General features: G+C 38.8%; 1 protein-coding gene across 1 annotated transcript in view; it reads left to right on the forward strand.

Moving 5' to 3' along the window:
• Positions 1-18,873, forward strand: part of GRIK1 (glutamate ionotropic receptor kainate type subunit 1) — a 360,508-nt gene that overhangs the window by 239,889 nt on the left and 101,746 nt on the right. Inside the window, exons 4-5 of the mRNA XM_041734902.1 lie at positions 274-455; positions 17,061-17,114. Coding sequence (XP_041590836.1) covers positions 274-455; positions 17,061-17,114 — 236 coding nt within the window. The remainder of the gene's footprint in view (positions 1-273; positions 456-17,060; positions 17,115-18,873) is intronic.

Below are 18,873 nucleotides of genomic sequence, written 5' to 3' on the forward strand. Positions count from 1 at the left end.
TTGTGCCATTGGCCAAAAGCTAGAGAGGACAAATGCATTTAACTAAATTCAAAATTTGCTTAGGAAAATTGTGTTTCCAACTACACATACCCGCAAAATACAGTATAATCTACCACAGAAAGGGAAATGACAAATGAGAAGTCAATAGTGTAACCTTTCAGAAGGTGGCCACTTGATACATTTTGGGAATGATCTGAGTTTGACTGTAAATGGCAATAAACAAATCCTCTTTAGACAGAACAGTCTGTTGCATGATGGGATGTCATTTTCTAGGTCTCATTCGTCTGCAAGAGCTCATCAAAGCTCCCTCCAGATATAACATTAAAATCAAAATCCGCCAGCTGCCCTCTGGGAATAAAGATGCCAAGCCTTTACTCAAGGAGATGAAGAAGGGCAAGGAGTTCTATGTGATATTTGATTGTTCACATGGAACAGCTGCTGAAATCCTTAAGCAGGTAAGAGGTGCGGGGAGGAAGTGAAGTGGGAGGGGGAGATTTGCTCATTTCTCTTTCTCAAAAATCCCATCTGGTTTCACCTAGTGCAGCATGATAAAACTGCAGCAGTCCTGTTTAGGCTGAGGATTGCAGCTTTCAGAATCCTTTTAAAGGGCCATAGGGCTCAGGGAGTTCAAAGAAGCCACCTGTTGTATATTGTTGTAGATGTTGAGGTCTAGGTATTCAGAGTCTGTAGATCCTGTCAACAGAGAAGGATGACATTTCAAGGTGATTAAGCATCTTTTCTTTTATATCTTGAAAAGACCGAGCAGATTTCATTTACATAAAGCCTGACTTGTCCTAAATGCACCTTCCACACGGCAAGACCTCTTTTGTCAAACAAGCAAAATTCCAAGTATAGTGAGAAGGGGGCACAGGGACAATCAAAGAAAAGATCCTTCTTTTTTCTAACTTGTCACAGACAATGAGCTGCCTTGCATTAATCTTGATGAATAATGTGGGTGAAAACACTTGATAAATTGTGAAATCGTATATAAATGAAAGATGTTAGTAATGTTAAGAATGATAACAACAGGACAATCATTTCTGAGCACTTCAGGATATAGCACTGGTCTTATGCCCACAAAAGAAAAATCAGAATTAAAAAAAGATGATACAGAGACTAGTGGTTAACCCCAAGTGATTTTTGTACCCTTGAGGACTTTTGGCCATGTCTGGAAACATTTTTGGTTGTCGTACTGGAGACAGTGGCACTCTCCTGGCAACTCATAATTAGAGGCCAGGGACACTACAAAACATTCTATAATGCACAGAACATCCATCATAACAAAGAACTGTGTACCCTAAAATGCCAATAGTGCTGAGAAACTTTGGCATAGACAAAGACAATGGAAAAGGCTAGCAAGATGATTATAATAGAAGCATTAATAAAGATCAAAGGAGGAATTTGGAGGAATTTGGGGGAAAATAGCCAGGCTATATTTACGTGGCCTCAGTGGGTGTCTCTTTGTATTTAATCTAAGTGGTTATTGTGGCATAAGGCAATGCTCTTATCTGAAATGACACAAACTGTTATTGTACTATCTAGTTTAAAAGGCTTGGCATGTGCTATGTGGTTGACTGGCAATGGACACTAATCTCATAAGTAGACCAACCCCTCTGCACAAATACACAGCTGCGGATTTCCAAATCATGTGGAAGAGCTCTTGGAGCAGCCATCCCACCTGACTCTCCAGTGCTGGATCTCATACTCGAAGGGCACCTCCCTGAAAACATTGAGTTCAGAGTTGAGTTTTTAATTCCACTGGAAGTAGACAATCAAGAAAGTTGACTAGAGGTTTCTATTATCTCCTGAATGATTATACTAAAAACCTATTTCAAGTTATAGAACATATTTAAAGCTACAATTGAAAACAATCTTGATGGAGGGGGGGCACCTGGGCGGCTCAGTTGCTTAAGTGTCTGACTCTTGATCTCAGCTCAGGTCTTGATTTCAGGGTTGTGAGTTCAAGCCCCCACATGGGGCATGGAGCCTACTTTAAAAAAAGGGGGGACGCCTGGGTGGCTCAGCAGTTGAGCTTCTGCCTTCTGTTCTGGGACCGAGTCCCACATCGGGCTCCCTACAGGGAGCCTTCTTCTCCCTCTGTGTCTCCACCTCTCTTTGTGTTTCTCATGAATAAATAAATAAATTCTGAAAAAAAAAAAAAAAGAATCTTAGATAACCTCAAGCCTAATCCTCTCACTTAAGAGGAGCCAGGAGCTGGAACTCAGCCTCCTCTATAGGATCCTGCACCTTTTCCACTATGAAATGTTGCTTCTCCACTTAGGTGGAGAATTTATGTTACCCCCTTCTAGACTTGAGTTGCATTAACAAATCTTTAGATATTATAATTATAATGATCTCTCAGTAAAGAAAGCAAGCATGTTGCAGTGATGTCAACAGCTTACTTTAAAGGTAAATAAATATAATCAGCAGGACTTTATCTTAAGACTTCATTTGAGAATTTCAATACAGTTCATTAAAGTGTGTAATGGAGTATGAACCAGAACTGAGAAAAACACCCAGATTTTATGTGTAGCCCTCAAAATGCAAAGAAGCATCTCTTCCCACGAGCCTGTTATAACAGTGACTGGGGACTTCTGTTACATTTAAGAGAATGATTTGCTGATGAGGAGGCTTCTCTTGGTGAGAGATCCATTTGGCTCACATAACTGGCTACCTCTCTTCCAAAGCACAGACTTAGAATGGGTAATCCTGGGAAAGAGCTGCTAGGGTTTCTCCTCTATTTCAATAAATATGGATATGATGTTCCTTTGATGCAAGTGGCTCTTTCCTGATAGCATAAAGATTGCATCATTCAAAGACTGATTTTTTTTTTTAAACAACAAGCCAAAAAAAAAAAAAAAACCAACCAAAAAAACAAACAAAAACCCCTCTAAGTGGAGCACTCCCAAGAAATGTCAGCCTGGTTACCCCAGGGGGAGTGGGATTAGTTCAGCTTTGTTCCAGCCATTGATGCAAATCCTTTTGCCTCCATCCTGTGCCATATTGTGTTTTACCTTGTTTACTTTGCCTCTTCATGTGAGTGGTAAGATTGCCGTAAGACATTGGTGGAAGCTACTAAAAAGCACATTCATCCATTTTTTTGTTGAAGATTAATGAGCTGCAAATGTTGGGAAGGGGGGAAAGCCTTTTTAGAAAGTTCCAGCATAAAACCCCTACTTTGCTGCATATGAAAATACAGTCACTCTGTGAAATCACAGCAGATAATCTACGTTGGCTTTATGGGTTTTTTTGTGGACCTCCAAAAAGCTGTGTGGTTGGAAAGTGATATTGAAGACCTCAGGACTTTCTATTCTAGTCAAAATGAGGCCCAAGTGCTCTATGTGATCCAGTTTGACTTCATCCTTTGGCTTTGGGCAACAACATGCAGAAACAAAGATAGAGACCTTCCTTGTATCTGTCTACCAAGAGTGTCTCTAGAGAAGCTGGAGAGTGCAGGAGTTCCAGGTCCTAATTCTGGTGACCATTCAACCAATCTCTTCCTACCTCTTCTACTGAGGTGCCAACTGTGGTGCCTGGCATCCTATAAACTGTCTCATGCAGCCTCAAATAATCCCTGGAGAAAATTTGATATTCTCAGTCCAGAGTTGTAAAAACTAAAGCTCAGATAGGTTAAGTGCCCCAATGAGATCACTCTCTCTGAGTAACCAGGCTGCCACGTGGTCTCCAGAACACCTATTCTCAAGCCTATGTGCCTCTTTTACCATGAAGGGCCCCCATTCAGAAAATGGTAAGCCATTCCATTTCAAAGACTTCCAGAAACATATGGGAAAAACAACCACTTGCTGCTGGTCTCCTTTAGATGAAATTAATAGGAAGAGCTCCTACTTTTTTGGTGACTAAATCGTTGCTGACAAAATTTTCTCTACCAGGTCAACTTGGCTTCCTTCTCAAGCACATTTCCCATTATTTTCAAGCATTTCTCTGCACCTTCATCATATTTTACTACTTTTTAATGATTCTTCAGAAAGAAAAAGAAATCAAATGCACTTTAAAGAAGATGTCTGACATTTATCTAAAAGTAAAAATTGGGGAAAAGTCTATAGTTATTCTTGAGCATTCTAATCACTTCAGCAAAGTAATTATTTCTATTCATATTGGACAAGTGTTATATGATGAGAATCTGAAAAGTTATTTCCTAAAAATTAGTTAGAAATTCAAATGTCAAGACTTGATTAGGGTACAGAAGAACAGGGCTTTCATATGAATGAACTGTTTCTGTGAATTTCTGTAGTCTGAGAGTGTCCCCAACAACTAACCACACACACATGGGACTCATCCCATCATTTGGTGTCATCTTCTCTTCCTATTCATCTGTCACCTCCCAGCTAGCATCCTGCTGGTCCACAAGGGTGCTCCTGTCTCTCAGCCTATTTTCAGTGTAGACACCCCCAGTCTTCTGCCCCTCTTCATTTTCACTTCCCACAAGTCCCACTCTCTTCCTACTGACTCTTCAGTGCTCACCCTACCTGCACCCTTGTTCCCTCCCACTGAGTGTGATTCTACCAAGGTAGTGGCTGATGGGAGGCGGTTTTAAAGACAAGGAACAAAGTAAGAAGACTCTGCACTGGCATGCCATGCTGGGTAATAAGCAATCATCTCCTTTAATCTACACAATAACTCTTGGTATAATTGGTATTATCCCTCTTTTGCACACAAAAATTAAAGCTCAGAGATAGTAATAATTTTATCTATCATGCACTGAGTATGCTCTTAACACAAACATCCAGGCATTGACTCATTTGTTGCCCATATTCCCTACAATACTATAACCCCCAAGAGCATAGAAACCTCCTTTGTCTTGTTCTCCCAAATCCCAAGCATGTACATTACTTGAAACATAGCATTCAATTCTGCTCTGTTGAATAAGTAAAGGAAATGGATGAATGAATGATTCAAAATCTGTTCTAGAAGCTCTTGATAAAAGCAATCTCCAAAATTGCCTCCCTTCCACCTGACTCAGTGTGCTATACTCTCAACTGTGCCAAGCACCTTTGAACAAGTCACTCTTCTATGCCTCAGTTTCCTCCAAGGAGGGTTTTATTCAACCCCTGAAATCCTGTATTATTAAGAACTGTAACACAGTTCAGCCTATGACTTCACTTCCTGAAAATAAATTTGACTCTTCAGAGAAATGCATAGTCACTTTCAAATCCTGTAATAGGATTGAGAAAGCAAGTCACAATTTCAAGCACAGTAGCCTGAATCCTAATGCTTCCCTGATAGAAAGGGAGGGAACAATGTGATGCTCCATCCAGCAGGGAAGCTGCATCAGGGCTGGGCCAATTCCCGGAGCTGGAGAGCGGCCATACTGAGCGTGAACACACTTTTTCTGACTCAGGAAACCTGCTGTCTTGTTTACATGAACAAGTGCATTAGAAGAGAGACTTTTTTCCCCTCACGACACTTGTAGTAATGAGTATTAAGCTATAATTGAGCCATTAGTCTCCATAAAACATTTTAGTACCAAAATATTTTGTGGAATTATATCACATTTTCTCCTGTCAACATTTGTGCACTGTTGTGTTGTTTTTATTTTTTTTTCCCTTTCTGTCAATTAGCATAAAAACAAGGCCAGGGAGAAAATGTATTTTTTTAATGCCTGGCTTCCCTCTACTAGGCAGTGCAGTGGCAATGCTGATTAATCAAATAATTTTATGCATTGATTCTTCCCTCATGGAAGTTGTGCCTATTGCCTGGGACCAGGACAAGCAGAAGTGGTTAGAAGGGGTTTATTTCATATTTTTACAGGAGGACAGAAGCACTGCCGGTCTTCATCTCTCACACAGAAAATTGTCAGTCAAGCAGTACAGCTGCAATTTGCCAAGAGGTTGCAAACCTGTGTTTGGAACCCATTCCCAACAAGTCAGATATGCAACTCTCTCATTTCTAATCATAATACACAAAATAGGCCAAAGACCTCAAGAGCTACTTTTCATGGAACTTCCTGTGTGCCAGGCACTGTGCTAAGCAGATAAAATGTACCACTCATTTAATTTTTTAGGAGAAAATTCTGTATACAAGAAACGGACAGAGCTCAGAGGGATTTTGTAAATTGTCCAAGGTCACAGAGCCAGCAATGCCTAGGCTGGGATTCATAACTTATCTCAGACTTAGAAAGGAAAAAAAAAAAACAATCCTAATCTGCTACTCTTACGTACACCAACATGCCAACTGATTCTCCTCACAATAGAACATGGAACACATTAGTTAAGTGTTATATTTCTTTAATGCAATTATTTCATTCTATTCTCCAACATTTAGTCATTTGCCTAGTTCACATAAGTTCTCAAGAAATGTTGATTATATTGAAACCAAGGAGAGAATGTGGTAGAAACACGGTAGAAAAATTCACTTTCACTTGACACATGTCTGTTGAGCAGTGACTGATGGCGAGAAAGATACAACAGTAAAAAGCACAAGAAAAAAATAAGTCCTCTTGACCTCTTGAGCAAAAGATCTTGAAAATAAAAGTCATAGAATGTAGCTATCCAATGCCTACAGATGGGTGAAAGACAGAGAAACTCATTTTTATAGCAGAAAGGGACTGCGGCTAGAGTCTTAGACTGAAGGTTGGTAGGTCGAGTTGCAGGGTCTGCTCTTGCCCTAATAGAATAAAATAATTGCTATTCATTGGTCACTCACTATGCTCTAGAATGTTCTATGCACTTGACGTGGATATCTTCGTATATTTTCAAAATATCCCATGTTACAGATGGGACAAATGAAGTTTCAGGTCATCTACCCAAGAGCAAAGCTGGATTTCAAGCCAGGGCTTAACATGCCTATGACCTGAGTTGCTTATATCCCTTAAATATGCTACTTTGAGCAAGTCTGTTGATTCTTCTTCAACCCCATCACTTCTTCTGTAAAAGAGGATTGTTGGCTCCTAATCTTGCTAAGGCTCTCTTCTGCTCTGAGCTTCCATGCATACAAGTGATCAAGATCCTCTTCTCAGTGTTTAAACATAAGGGATTTGCACATTGCCTTGTACTTAGTAGGCTTTCAAAGAAATGGGGAAATAATTAAGCAGTTCATTTTTTTTAAGTTCCTAGAGTCCTTTGGTAGTTTTTGAGACAGTTAATTGATGGGAAATTTATTACTTTGGCTAAATCCTGAGAATGTAATAATGATAACTCTCAATTTATTCTAACTGATGATCATTTGTAGTATATTATATAATTATTTTGGCAGCATATTCTCATCCTAATTGTTTTTTCTCTCAGGCTGATATGAAAATCTATTTACATTTCCTGAGCATAGAATTAGTTTTGGTTGTAAGGAGCGGTTCATAGATAGGAGTATGTTACTTAATACACACAAGAATTGATTGACCACTGTAGATAATTCACAATGTAGTGAAGGGATTTGCAATTTGTCCATACTTTCAGTGTATAGGATGCCTGTTTGCATACCTGCAAAAACTTCCAAAGAGTAAATTTGGAAGAGGATATAGATTTGTTTCTATCTGAATTGGGAGGTAATAAAATCATATATTATGGCTCAGAATTTGGCTGTAATATGTGGTAAAAGAAATTATCCTTGCAATAGAAGTGGGGTAATGTAGAAGGGATCATATAAATACTTTGACCATGTACATCAAAGCATGTGTTAAACCTTTAACAGGATTAGTGAACCTCAGCTTTAGTCAAAATTTAGAGGATATTCATTCCCCTCAATGTGCTTTTTTTCAAGAGAAAGGATCCATAGCTTCTATCAGGTTCTATAAAGAAGCCTGAAGACTGAAGTAGATTAAAAATCACTTTTCTATGTTAACCACAACAGCTGCTTCAACCCTTTATAAGTGCAAGATTTTATCAAAAGAATCTTCCCACCCTACTTTCCCTACGACTGTTAGCCAAATCCTTTCCATCATAAGAGTGGCCCTGTAAGATGTATTTCACCATTTATTCAGCTAGCATGTATTAGATGTTTTGTATATGTGGAAGATTATGCCAAGGTAGAGGGGGAGGAAAATACAATGAAAAACTCTAATGTATTGGGTGTGGTCATTTAGTGAAGGATCTTGGGATTCATTATTTGCTACATCTGTAAAATGGGAATGTCATAGTGCATGTCTCACATTGTTTTGAGAGAAGTTAAATATGACAATGCCTTTAAGGCATTAAGCCCAACGCTGATACATGAAATATCCCACATGTGAGACATTACCATCATCAATATCATCGCTGGTATCGTGCCTGGGCAAAACTACAAGAGTGATACAGTGCTTCCCACTGCTAACTCTGACATGGCATTATCTCCTACACTTTGTCACAATGGTCCCCACACCTCCTCTCAGCCTGACTTCCCAAGTGTCCCTATCGTATCTTGCCCAATGTCATGAAATCTCTACACCAAACTTAACACACTACATCTTCCTCCTCTTCCTTCCTCCAGCCAACCACTTTCTCCCCTTGCCCCTGTCTTGGTGATAGAAACACTAGCCAATTGCTCAAGCTAGAAACCTGGGGGTTCACTTGACTCTACCCCACTCTTCCTCTTTATGAGTCACCAAATGTTATAGCTTCTGCCTTCTGAATATATTTCAGATTCAACCTCCTTTTCTCCATCTCTATCATCATCTTCCTCCTACCCTAGAAAAATTGATCACTATGTTACAAGCACCCTGCCATTTTTCCCTATCCAGCATCCGTGTAGCCTCAAAGACTGTACATCCCAAATAAAGCATGTGACCTTACTCCACTCATTTGAAATTCCTGAGTGCCATATTCCCATGCCCACATTGCCTTGAGTACAAAGAATGCATTGTTTCACATGTCACACAAAGCCTTCCACACCTTGTACCCACTGCCATTACAATACCGAGTATACAAGAATATCTGTTATAATATCTATGGCACATTTTAACAACAACAAAAAAACGTATATATTTTGTTTACGAACTGTCCTTTTTTGATGAAATTTTACTCCATTGAAGAGATTAAAGATCTTCCCATGCCTGGGTGGCTCAGTGGTTTAGTGCCTGCCTTTGGCTGAGGGCATGATCCTGGAGTCCCAGGATCAAGTCCCACATTGGACTCCCTGCATGGAGCCTGCTTCTCCCTCTGCTTGTCTCTCTCTCTCTCTCTCTCTCTCTCTCTCTCTCTGTGTGTGTGTGTGTGTCTTTCATGAATAAATAAATAAAATCTTTAAAAAAAAAAAAGATCTTCCCAAACATCACCAAAGGGATTTAAAATTAGGATCAGTTAATTCTAATATCTAAAGAAATATTGTAATAAAATAGCAATGTAGGTCTGACATCCTGACACAAGGAAGAAGAGTGAGTGAGGGTCCTCATGGAACCTGTGACACCATCCAAGGCACAACCTTGTACAGCTAGGGCTAGCTGTGTGGACAGAAATCTCTTTCGAAAATTTATGGACAGCTTATCAAGTTTTCTTGGTTTGATGGATCCATTCTTTATGATAAAGCTCCAATTTCTGTGGTTCTAACTCTGGTCTCACCAAACAACCATATGCTTTTATTTTATTGGGTTCTCAAAGTCCAGAAGAACTTTGTGCAAATTATTGACTTTCCTGCCACATATATATCCTATTATCAATTAATAAGTTAATATAGCACAGAGAGCCCAGGATTGAAATCAAACCTAGGTTCAACTGCTATAGCTATGCTCTGTCTTTTAAATCTATAGATTGAAGAAAACACCTTCTCCCCAATAGTATGAAAAAAAAGAACCTAAACCAAAACCAAAACCTATTACAGCAGTGGGCATGTTGTAGCACTTATAAAACAGTCACTATGACCATTATTGCTGTAGCTTAAAAATATAAATCTTATTAATATAAAGAGGTAATTATCAGTGATTATCAGGTCTGCCTGTATGTGGGTAGGGTATTACCTGGAGAGCTTTAAACAGATACCAATGCCTAAAATAAATCCCAGACCAAATAAATCAGAATACTTAGAGATAGGGTACAGACAACAGTGTTTTTTAAAAGTTCTTTGGAGATGCTAATACATTAAGAAAAACTCATATGAATAGTTACTAAATTGAATAGTTATTAAATAAATTGAAAAACCAAAAAGCCGAAAAAGCTGACGAACAGGACCCAGACTCACGATGACTTCACTAATCTACAGATACTCATGAACCAGCAAGACCACTATTTAATGGCTTCATGCCCATCTCTCCTTCAAAAAGTTATGTTTAGGGTAATTGGAGGTGTAGTTTTTATGACCACCATCATGAAAGTAGCTTATTACAAAAAGGCTACAATGTATTCAACATATTTATTTTCTGTTAACTTTCCAAATTTGTTTAGTACTTTGTCTAGACTTGTTCTGTATTTTGCTGTTCAAACTTTTCTTCCATTGTGTTCTTTTTTACACATCATTTCTCCACCAGTGTTCCCTGGATGTTGCAGAGAGTTTATTCTTTAGGTTCATGTAATCCTCCAAAATCTTCACTCCCTCCTTTTGATCAGGTTGTCTCTTTCATTCTGCCAGGGGAAATCTTTTCTCCTGCTCTGTTGTCAGCAGTCCACATCCCTGGAATATCATAATCTCTTCTGTTGTGCACCTGAGTGGTGCCATCTGGCTCTTCTAGTAGGATTATCTCCTGAAGCGAAACTAAACCTCATTGGCTTTCAGTCCATTTATTGATATCTATTAGCATCAGCTTCCCTTCTCCTCCTGACCATACTTCTAGAGGAAAAGCTTAAAAGAAATTAAGACTGAAAGATACTCCCAAATAGTATGACCATTTCATTCACTAACACTTTGTGGAACATTCTTTGCTTTTCTCTAATTTCTCTTGGAGGCAGGAGGAAAGTAGCCTGGGTTTGTCAATGGCATAGCACCATCTCCCAGTGGAAGGAAAAGCCCTAGATTTTCTTTGTGGGTGGCTTATATCCCTGCACAGGCACATAGTTAGCATATGTATGTGAATGGAGGGAGACAGAAAAATTTAGAAAGTTTTCAGCTTCAAACATTTTCCCCCTTGACACATGTGCTTGCTCTTAATATACCAACGTTCTGAAGTCTGAGGCACCATGATCACAGAAAGATGAGCAAATGAAGTGCATTGGTTTCCTACTGCTGCTGTAACAAATTTTCACTAATGTGGTAGCTTAAAACAATACAAATTTATTTGCTTATAGTTATCCCAAGTCTGAAGTCAAGGTTTGCCAGGGTTGCTTTCCTTTTGAAGGGCTTAGAGAAGAATCCAATTCCTTTTCTAGCTGCTAACGGCTGTCCTTATTCCTTGACTTGTGGCCCCACATCAGTTGCGTCCCCCTCCCCCTGCTCCTATTTTCACATCACCTTCTCTGCCTTCTGACCCTCTGCTTCCATCTTATAAGGATTCTTGTGATTATATTGGGCCCACGTGAATAAACTAAGATAATCCTCCACACACACAGAGCAATCCCCCCAAATTAAAATCCTTAATTTAATCACATCTGCAAAGTTCTTTTTTCACATGTAAAGTAACATTTTAATAGATTCTAGAAATTACAATATGGACATTTTTATGGGACCATTCTTCAGCTACTCCATAAGGAGTTCTGTACATTAGTGGGGACCCAATGCTATTTTCTATGTGTTCCACTGTTTTATAGATATCGGCTATGATCATTTAATTTGGCATGAGCTTTTTTTGTTTATACAACAATAAAAAATGATCTCAAGGCCAATTTATACCTCGCTTGTACTACTGACAGTCAGCATGAAAAAGTGTGTTGCCATAGAAGTATCCTTCTCAAAGGATAGTGTAGATGGAGCCTACAGTACCACAGTCAGCAGGTGAGAAAGACCTGTACCCTAGCACTCAAACCTTCTTCTTAAAAATCACTGCTCTGAAACTTGATATCATTCAACTGATTTCCTGAAGATTATCCTTGTGCTGAAATAATGTATTTCTACCTTAAAGTAAAACCATTATTTTAGCCACATTGCATGTCATACATTTGGAAGTTGTTCACTTGAAATTATTGACTAAAAACCATGTCTGATGGTTGAGAATTTATCTTGATATTGAGAAGGTTATAAATGGAGCAATACACTTTAGGTTAGTCAATATAAACTTCTAAGACACCTATTTTTCAATGAAAAGACGCAGTAATAAAAACCTTTATAAATATTACAAGGATACCTCAGAATTGCTCAGGAGCACTCCAGGTTCTATTTTAAGTTTCTGCTACTATGATGGCAGTGCATGTCAATTATTTGTGACATATGGCTCACCCTTCGTTGAAGATTTGTAGAGAATTTCTTTGTTACTACCTCCATAACATTGCATCACCTTCTGAAAAATGATCAAGTTAAAATATGATGTAGGCTTCTTGAGATACCAGGACATGTTGTTGGAAGACTTTAACCCAGAGACTTTCCAGGTATCTTGTAGGCCAACTGTGTCACCAACTGTAGAATTTAGAACCCCCAAATTATCTTACTCATCTTCAACTGGACTTGAATGAGGGGTCTCAAGGCAAACTAAAAATATGATCTTTGTGTTGCTCAGGTTGTATGTGATAACCCATCTAAATCCAAGGGATAATCTTTGCCAAGAATAAGACTGCACCAAGGAAAGTCAATGCTGTTATGAGGAAGGTCATGAGCGTTCTTTATAAAAGCTCCAGAGAGCACATGGGCTGAGTTGGGGCTCATCATTATTAATGAGCAATAACTATGTTTCAAGGTATAATGATAACAGTGGGACCATCAGAACTGTCCTTTTGAGAATCAACTGTCCATGAATTTAATTCTACCTTCTGATGATTCATTTTAACTACAAAAGGAAGAAATTTGTAATTATTTTCAAGTCACTGAAACAACAGAATAGTCATGTGGCACTTCCATCATAATATAATCCAGAGAAACCCTTCAAATAGGTATCAACCACCCTTCCTCTTGCTGGTTTAGGGTTATGTTTTATAGATTGCATATAATATCATAGGCAAAGTATCAAGACTTTGAGTTTTTTAGTACTGTTCTCTGTGTTAGGGTTCTCCAGAGAAACAGAACCAATAGGAGATAGATGTGAAAAGATTTAATATGAGGAATTTTTTCACATGACTATAGACACTGAGAAGGCTCACAATCTGCCCTCCAAAAACTGGAGACTCAGGAAAGTGTGGTATAATTCCTGTTTAAGTCTGGAGACCTGCAAACCAGAAGAGCCAGTGGTGAAAATCTTAGTCCAAGGGCAGGGGAAAAGCAAAGTTCCAGCTCAGGTAGTCAGGCAGGAAGAAAAAGGATGCGTTACTCCTTCCTCTGCCCTTCTGCTTCATTTGGGGTCTGAATGGATTGGATGGTGTCACCACACTGAGAGGGTCATCTGCTTTGCTGGGTCTGAGTCACCAACTCAAAAGTTTTTCTGATCTGGAAACACCCTCACAGACACACCCAGAAATAATGTTTAATCTGGGCACGCATTGGCCTGGCCAAGTTGACACAAAAAAAAATTAACCATCACAGTCTTTTTTGAGTTCTTATAATTGATTCTGCAGGGACATAGAGTATGATTAACTATGAATAATATTTTGTTGAGGGCCTTTTTTTTTCACTCTAACCCAAACCATCTGCATCAGATCTGAATAGTTCATTCCTCTTTATGAGAAAAAAAAATCTTTCAGCTTGTCCCAACCACGATTACTTATTATGTGCTATATATTTATTACATAAGAAGTTAAATCAGCCTAGAAAATACATTTGAAACAAAATGATATATACTTTGTTTTTAAAGGGAGAGGAGTTGGAATGAAGGGGGAAATTAGATAAGGAAAACAAAGATGAATGTCATTGGCACACACAGAATATATATACCTTGTGTTCCTATCTACTGCTAAAGAAGAACTCACAATTTTCACCCTAAACTCCCTAGCACTCAAAACATAGTCACAAAAAAGAGCACTTGCATGCCTTACAGTACTCACAAAACAGAAAATTGCATTTATTCAGAAGAAAAACAGCTTTTATGGCCCTCATAACCATGTTAGGCACCTATCAGGGTGAAATCTCTGGAGGGTGACCCATGTCAGGGTGACCAAAACCAGCACACGGCCCCACCCAATCACAAGAAGGCGAGAAATGCAGTCCTGCAATTTGCCCTTCCAGATGGAAAATTGGCAACGGCACCCATGATGTCTAAACTATCGGCCTTCTAACAACAAGACAAGTAGTAGATACTCAGTATTATCCCTTCCATAGATATATAATGTTATTGAAAGGGCTGGATATTTTACCATCAATCTAAGTCAATGATGTGATGTCAAGGTTATTTAATAAGAATAATTCTGTTAGGAAACAACCACTATTAAAAGAACATATTAGTGGAAGCAATGAAAGATAATACGCCATCAATATGAATAGTATAGACAGCCACATTTATTACACATTAGCGTTTGTGATGTGGTGTGTTCTGTGCTGTTAGAAATGATTTAAAGATAACCGGAACTAGTTTCTAGCAATACTGCCTTGGTACAGTATACACGGCCTAGGTCAGCACCACTCGGCTAGTCTAGCAGACAAGTACACTATCAAAATTCAAAGAAGGTAACGTTTCCAAGGAAAAAGTCAGTTTTTGCAAAGATTAGAAAACTCCCCATATCATGATTATACTTTTTTATTTGAAAAAACTGACATTTATCTTGATGTGACATTTTCCTAATCCCTTAATGACTTTTAGTTGAAATACCAACGTGCAGAGAGAAAATCGTCATGTGAATACAATACTTCTATTTATGAAGTATACTACTATTAGACGACAGAGCTGCTGGTCCCGACCAGTCCCACAGACTCTCACATGGACAATTGTTTAAAAAGCACCACCTTCGGTGCTACTGGCCTTCTTCTTTCCCAGAAGCTTCTCATTCACCTGTGTCCTAGAGAGTCCACAAAAGCGGAAGCAGAGCCTTCACTCATGACTATATTTCTTTTTTTTTATGACTATATTTCTTAATTCCCATTTCTAAGATGTTCAAGGGAAGAAACCAGGAGGCATTAACCCAGGCACTAGGTAGGAAAGTCAAAAATGGAGATTTTTCCAGTGTGCCAAGTAAAAGGCATCCCGGAAGGGAGGACCCAAGGGTTCTTTCTGCAATAAAAGTAGACCTGTTGGCTGAATATTAACTGCATCTTCATAACTTTTTTCTAACATTAAATAAGAGGTGTATCAAATGAATATTTGCCTCCAAGAATTAAAAAATAATAAAAAGGATTAGTTGAATGAGTGCTTAAAATGTCTTAAATGTCTCCATAATACAATTTTAAAAGGAAAGTCAACCCAAGTGAAAAGCTAAAAACCTCGGGTGCCTTTTTGTTTATTTTTCAGTTTCAGAAATGACATTTTAAATCTCAGTGTCCAGCTCCATATCTTTACATAAAACTTGCCCAGGCCTCTTTGAAGAGGTAGTCTTGGCTGCAATTATGCTATCTAATGACGAAAGTGAAAAATTGGATTCCTGACTGACCCCGGCAGGTTAGCTCTTTATGCTCCAATGATATAAGAGACCAGCTAATAAGACCTCACCATGCATGGCTTTAAATGTTATTGATGGCCTTAAAGCAATTCTACCCTTTTTAAAATTCTTTTGTGCATCTGGTCTTGTTATCACCCCGGGAGTGACTTACACGCAGTGGGCTCATGATTCAGAGAGAGAGTTTCCTGTCATTTGTCTTACCTTCATGGCATTACGATTTCGTTAAATTTTCCTCTGGGAAAATTAACAGAGAGGGCAAAAGAAGCATCGATTGGTGTGTTTTGTGCTGTCAGGGAATACCCTCTTCATTCTTTATCCCTTCTCATGTAAAATCATTTGAGTTTAGATATTTTAGGCCCTTTCTGACCTCTGATAACACACATTGCCTTCCCTAAGATCGTTTCAATCCATCTCTTCAGTTGAAGTTATGAAAGCCTGTTCTCTGGTGTGAATGGACATGTTTTCCACAGGGCTGTGCTTCTCAACCACTGCTGTGAAATACAGAAACCAAGGCTCTGCTCTGGGGAATTCCAGCTTGGGCTGTCTCTGTGATGGAGTCTAAGAATATCTGATTCTAAAACTTTCAGAGGGGATTCTCATTTGCATTCAGAATTTATCAGAACTGTGGGAAAAAATTGCCTTGGAAATTTGAGTTCTGAGTCTTCTCCATTCATTTCTATACAAAGGCCAAAAAATGGCACCCAGTGGTCCTTTGCTGACCTCCCCCCACCCAAGGAAGGTGATACCCTTGATTTAGAAGGGTATCCAAATCACTTGCACTGGTTTCTTCTCAATGGACACCATTTCCAGGAATCTAAAAGGAAGATCACATTTTAATCAACTGCCTTTACCTAGAACCCTTGCCTTTTCTGTTCACCTCTTTTCCCCCTTCCCTACCTGGTAAAAACAATGCACACAGGATGTCTGGAACTGTCAAGATCCCCATGTAGGTAACAGGATCAGAATTAAGAGACAGTGAGACATTTGTACAAGAACAGTCCCCATCCTTCAATCTATAAACAAATCCTCTTTTCCCCTATTCATACATACTGTGGGATAAGATAGGAAAGCAGCAGAGAGAAAGGCTTCAGAGATATGCATATGTATAAACCCTCATTTAAATATATCTACATACCAGTATTGCAATTCAACATTTAATGAGTTCTACTCTGAGGCAGTACGAGAAGTATTAAAGCTAAGGAGATCAATAAAATATCTTTCTAAGCATGGGGTTACTCGGACACCTAGGCAATGAGGAGAGCAAAACACTGTTATTAAGAACAGTTCCAAATACTAAATTTGTTGTGCATACACTACCTTTAAATTTTTTTAATTTAAATTATACTTACCATTTCAATGAAGATTGAACATAGTCTGATGAGAAAACATTGGATGGAGGCTAATGGCCTGGGTCCTCAGCTGCCCACATCAGCTCCCCATCAGTCACTGATCTGTCTGAGGTCTCTGATCTGCTGAATATGTAGATTCCCAAAGCCCCTTCCTGCTCTATATCCTCAAACTATTGCAATTGCCCTGCTAATGATCTATTTCTTATTATAATTCTGTTTCTGATTCTTTCCCCTTATTTCTCTTTTGCAGATTCTTTTCATGGGCATGATGACTGAGTACTATCACTACTTTTTCACAACCCTGGTAAGCACTTCCAGTGGAAATGTATTCCTTGCTGTAGGAAAACATCTCCAGTTATTTCAAAAGTCAGCCCCACCAGTGTCAGAAGCAGGGTATTGTCATGGAGATTTGTCTTACTTTCCTAAGAATCCTTTAAATCCAGAAATGCTGAACAGCAGGTTCTTTCTTTTTTTTTTAAATTAGCATCAATGCCTGTGCATCTGGAAAGGGATTAAAATGATAGTTCCATTAAATAGAAACTGTCAAAGAGCAAACTAGTCATAAAGAATCATCTACATTTTCTAGATACATTAGAAGGCACACTAAAATGTCTCTTAGCTTTTTTGATCCTATGGGATTTACGGAGACCCTTCAGGACCAATTTGCCCTCACGGTCTTGCTTTTTTCATCCTTTGCTCACAAGCAGATATTACAAATCAGACCCTGGACTTTCCATATTCTATATTGCATAGGATCCTCAATTTATAGGCCAACCTAACTTTGTGTAATGTATTCATTTTAGCACATCACGTTGCTTGCTGTGGAGTTTGTGAGGGATTCCATATGCATTCTAGAATTTTCTGTCTGACGTCTTGTAGTTTGAGTAACTTTCCCTCCATTCATTGAGCGCGCTAAAGGAAATCTTTCTTTCTGGGGTCTTATTCTTTAAATTTGCTTCCTTAAGCATTTTCCTTTTGTTTTATCTGCATTTGCCATGCTTTGCTTTTTATATTCTTAACCATTCTTTCCCATGAGTATTGGTAAAACTTACAGAAGAAAGTTATGTAGTACAAGGGGCGGGGAGAATAACACTTTAGAAGGCACTACTCTTTTTCTGATACTGAGCCAGGAGGACAGAACTGCCCTCTTAAAACTCTACGGTCTAATTCAACATTATCTTGGGAAAGGGTAGCTGCATAAAGAAGAATTATTCAGAAGAACAAATCCGTGTGCCTCTTCTGCAAATACAGATCATGAGGTGCTTCTGAAGCTGCCTCTCCTTAGGAACCACGGTCATCACTGATCATCTTGCATTGCACTTCCATAAAGCAGTTGCACTGTTAGGAAATTTTTATGCAAGTTTTTCTCTTTTTCTTTCCTTGTTAAGTGTTATTTTGAATGTTTGGTTTATTCCAAATGCAAGATATCTTTAATGACATATGATAGAGTTAAACCTTTCTTCACAAGAAGCAAGCTGAAATTTTTGTATTGTTTTAAATATGAATCAACAGGGGCACCTGCATAGCTCAGACGGTTAAGCATCTGCCTTGGGCTCCGTTTGTCTTCAGCTCAGGTCATGATCTCAGGGTCCTGGGATCAAGCCCCACGTCAGGCTCCTTACTCAGTGGGGAGTCTGCTTCTCCCTTTGCTCCTCCCTATTGCTTGGGCTCTCTCTTTCATAAATAAATAAATAGATACATAAATAAATGAATGGATAAATAAATAAATAAATAAAATCTTAAAAAATAAATATGGATCAACATAAACATCTGGTTTATACTCAGCCTCATCTGTAAGAGAAAACTTAAGTGGGTCAAACTTTTCTTCCTGAAACATTGTCTGAAAGGGAATTAGTTCCAGTGCTATGATACCCATGTTCACACAACCCTACTCTTTGGTTCGTTCTCCAAGGAGAACACTCAGAGTTTGCATCCAGTGAGCATTCTTCATGCCCTCATTATATGGGGCATGGATCAATGAACCAGAGAATGGTATTTTTTCCTGCTGGAAGTGATCTTCCTATCAAATGCATAAGAAAATTCCAAATTTCATCTCCTTTACC

This window comes from Vulpes lagopus, chromosome 20, assembly GCF_018345385.1.
Source record: "Vulpes lagopus strain Blue_001 chromosome 20, ASM1834538v1, whole genome shotgun sequence".
NCBI classification, from domain to species: Eukaryota; Metazoa; Chordata; class Mammalia; order Carnivora; family Canidae; genus Vulpes; species Vulpes lagopus.